At 46.8% G+C, this 1,200-nt stretch overlaps 1 protein-coding gene across 1 annotated transcript; it reads left to right on the forward strand. All coding sequences in view use genetic code 11, as the record gives it.

Annotated features, from left to right (window-relative positions):
- Positions 1–260: 260 nt before the first annotated feature.
- Positions 261–782, forward strand: EGR_06206 (Protein snail; the record flags this gene model as incomplete). The annotated part of the gene is made up of 1 exon (XM_024495455.1): positions 261–782. The coding sequence occupies one exon, from the start codon at positions 261–263 to the stop codon at positions 780–782; it is 522 nt and encodes a 173-aa protein (XP_024350183.1).
- Positions 783–1,200: the final 418 nt, after the last annotated feature.

Genomic DNA, 1,200 nt, shown 5'->3' on the forward strand with positions numbered 1-1,200 from the left:
CTTTCCCTTCCAATCGTTGATCTCATCATTCGTGCCCTCTACCAATCAAATCGTAGCGCTTCCACAGCTTTGTAGTCTACCCGTCAACTCGGGTACTATAGTGCATCTCCAGGTCCATCGACACTCCCCACCACAGCAGTCCCATGGAATCAGTCTGGAAGCCTCCAATTACTTTTTATGGTGTCACTCCATGCTTTTAGCAACGTTGTTTGACCTGCTAAACATACGCATAAACACAAGTGTCGTCAGTCCTACCGATAATGCTTCCAGTTCTCCTATTACCGGAGTGGCAAGAAACAATAACATCAGTGCGGCGAGTGAGAAATTTTTCGAGCAAGACAAATGATGAGGGATTGGACAGGGAAGAGCGACCTATATGGAAATGTCGAGAGTGTGGAAAGACATGCAACAGCTCTGCTTCTCTGCGAATGCATGAGCAGAGTCACTCACGCCAGTGGAAGTGTCGCTTCTGTGCTAAGGCGTTCTCACCCAAATGGCTACTTGAGGGTCACGAGCACACGCACACAGGCGAAAAGCCCTTTGTCTGTCCCATCTGCCGACGTGGCTTTGCCGATCGGTCAAACACGCGGGCGCACATGCAGACACACTTGGCGGCGAAGCACTGTCGCTGTCCTCACTGTTCCCGATCATTTACCCACTGCGATCTGCTCATCCAACACTTGAAGAAGTGTCCATTTTCCACTCTTGCTACGAATGATGCTCACATCACCTGCATCGTCAACACACTATGGGATCTCGACTCCACCCACTCAACTGCTTGAAATGAAGAGCTGGAGTTACATCCATACCAAATTTACATACGAACAACATTCACAAGTTCGTGCAATGTTTTTGTTGTACCTGTTGTATGCGTATCCACTTTGTAGTGAATTAACAGGCTTAAATATATGCATATTCTGCGCACACTACCCTTCTATTCTATAAGTAGACGCTGGTTAACCATCAATTGCGCATCCACGAAATATGCTACACGATGTAATAATGTCCGACCAGTAGCTAATTGTATTTGTTCATAGCTCTTCTTGCTCTAACGTGGAGTCAGATAATGTGGGGCATGCCAAGAGCCGTTTGAAATAGAATGGGATCGTAAACCACAACTACGACCTTGAATGGAGCAAAGTATTCACATGATGCCATTCACTCACCGCACCGACTCTATCAGAAGGAAAAAGATAGTGG

The sequence above is a fragment of the Echinococcus granulosus genome (assembly GCF_000524195.1).
Source record: "Echinococcus granulosus chromosome Unknown EG_S00052, whole genome shotgun sequence".
Lineage (NCBI taxonomy): Eukaryota > Metazoa > Platyhelminthes > Cestoda > Cyclophyllidea > Taeniidae > Echinococcus > Echinococcus granulosus.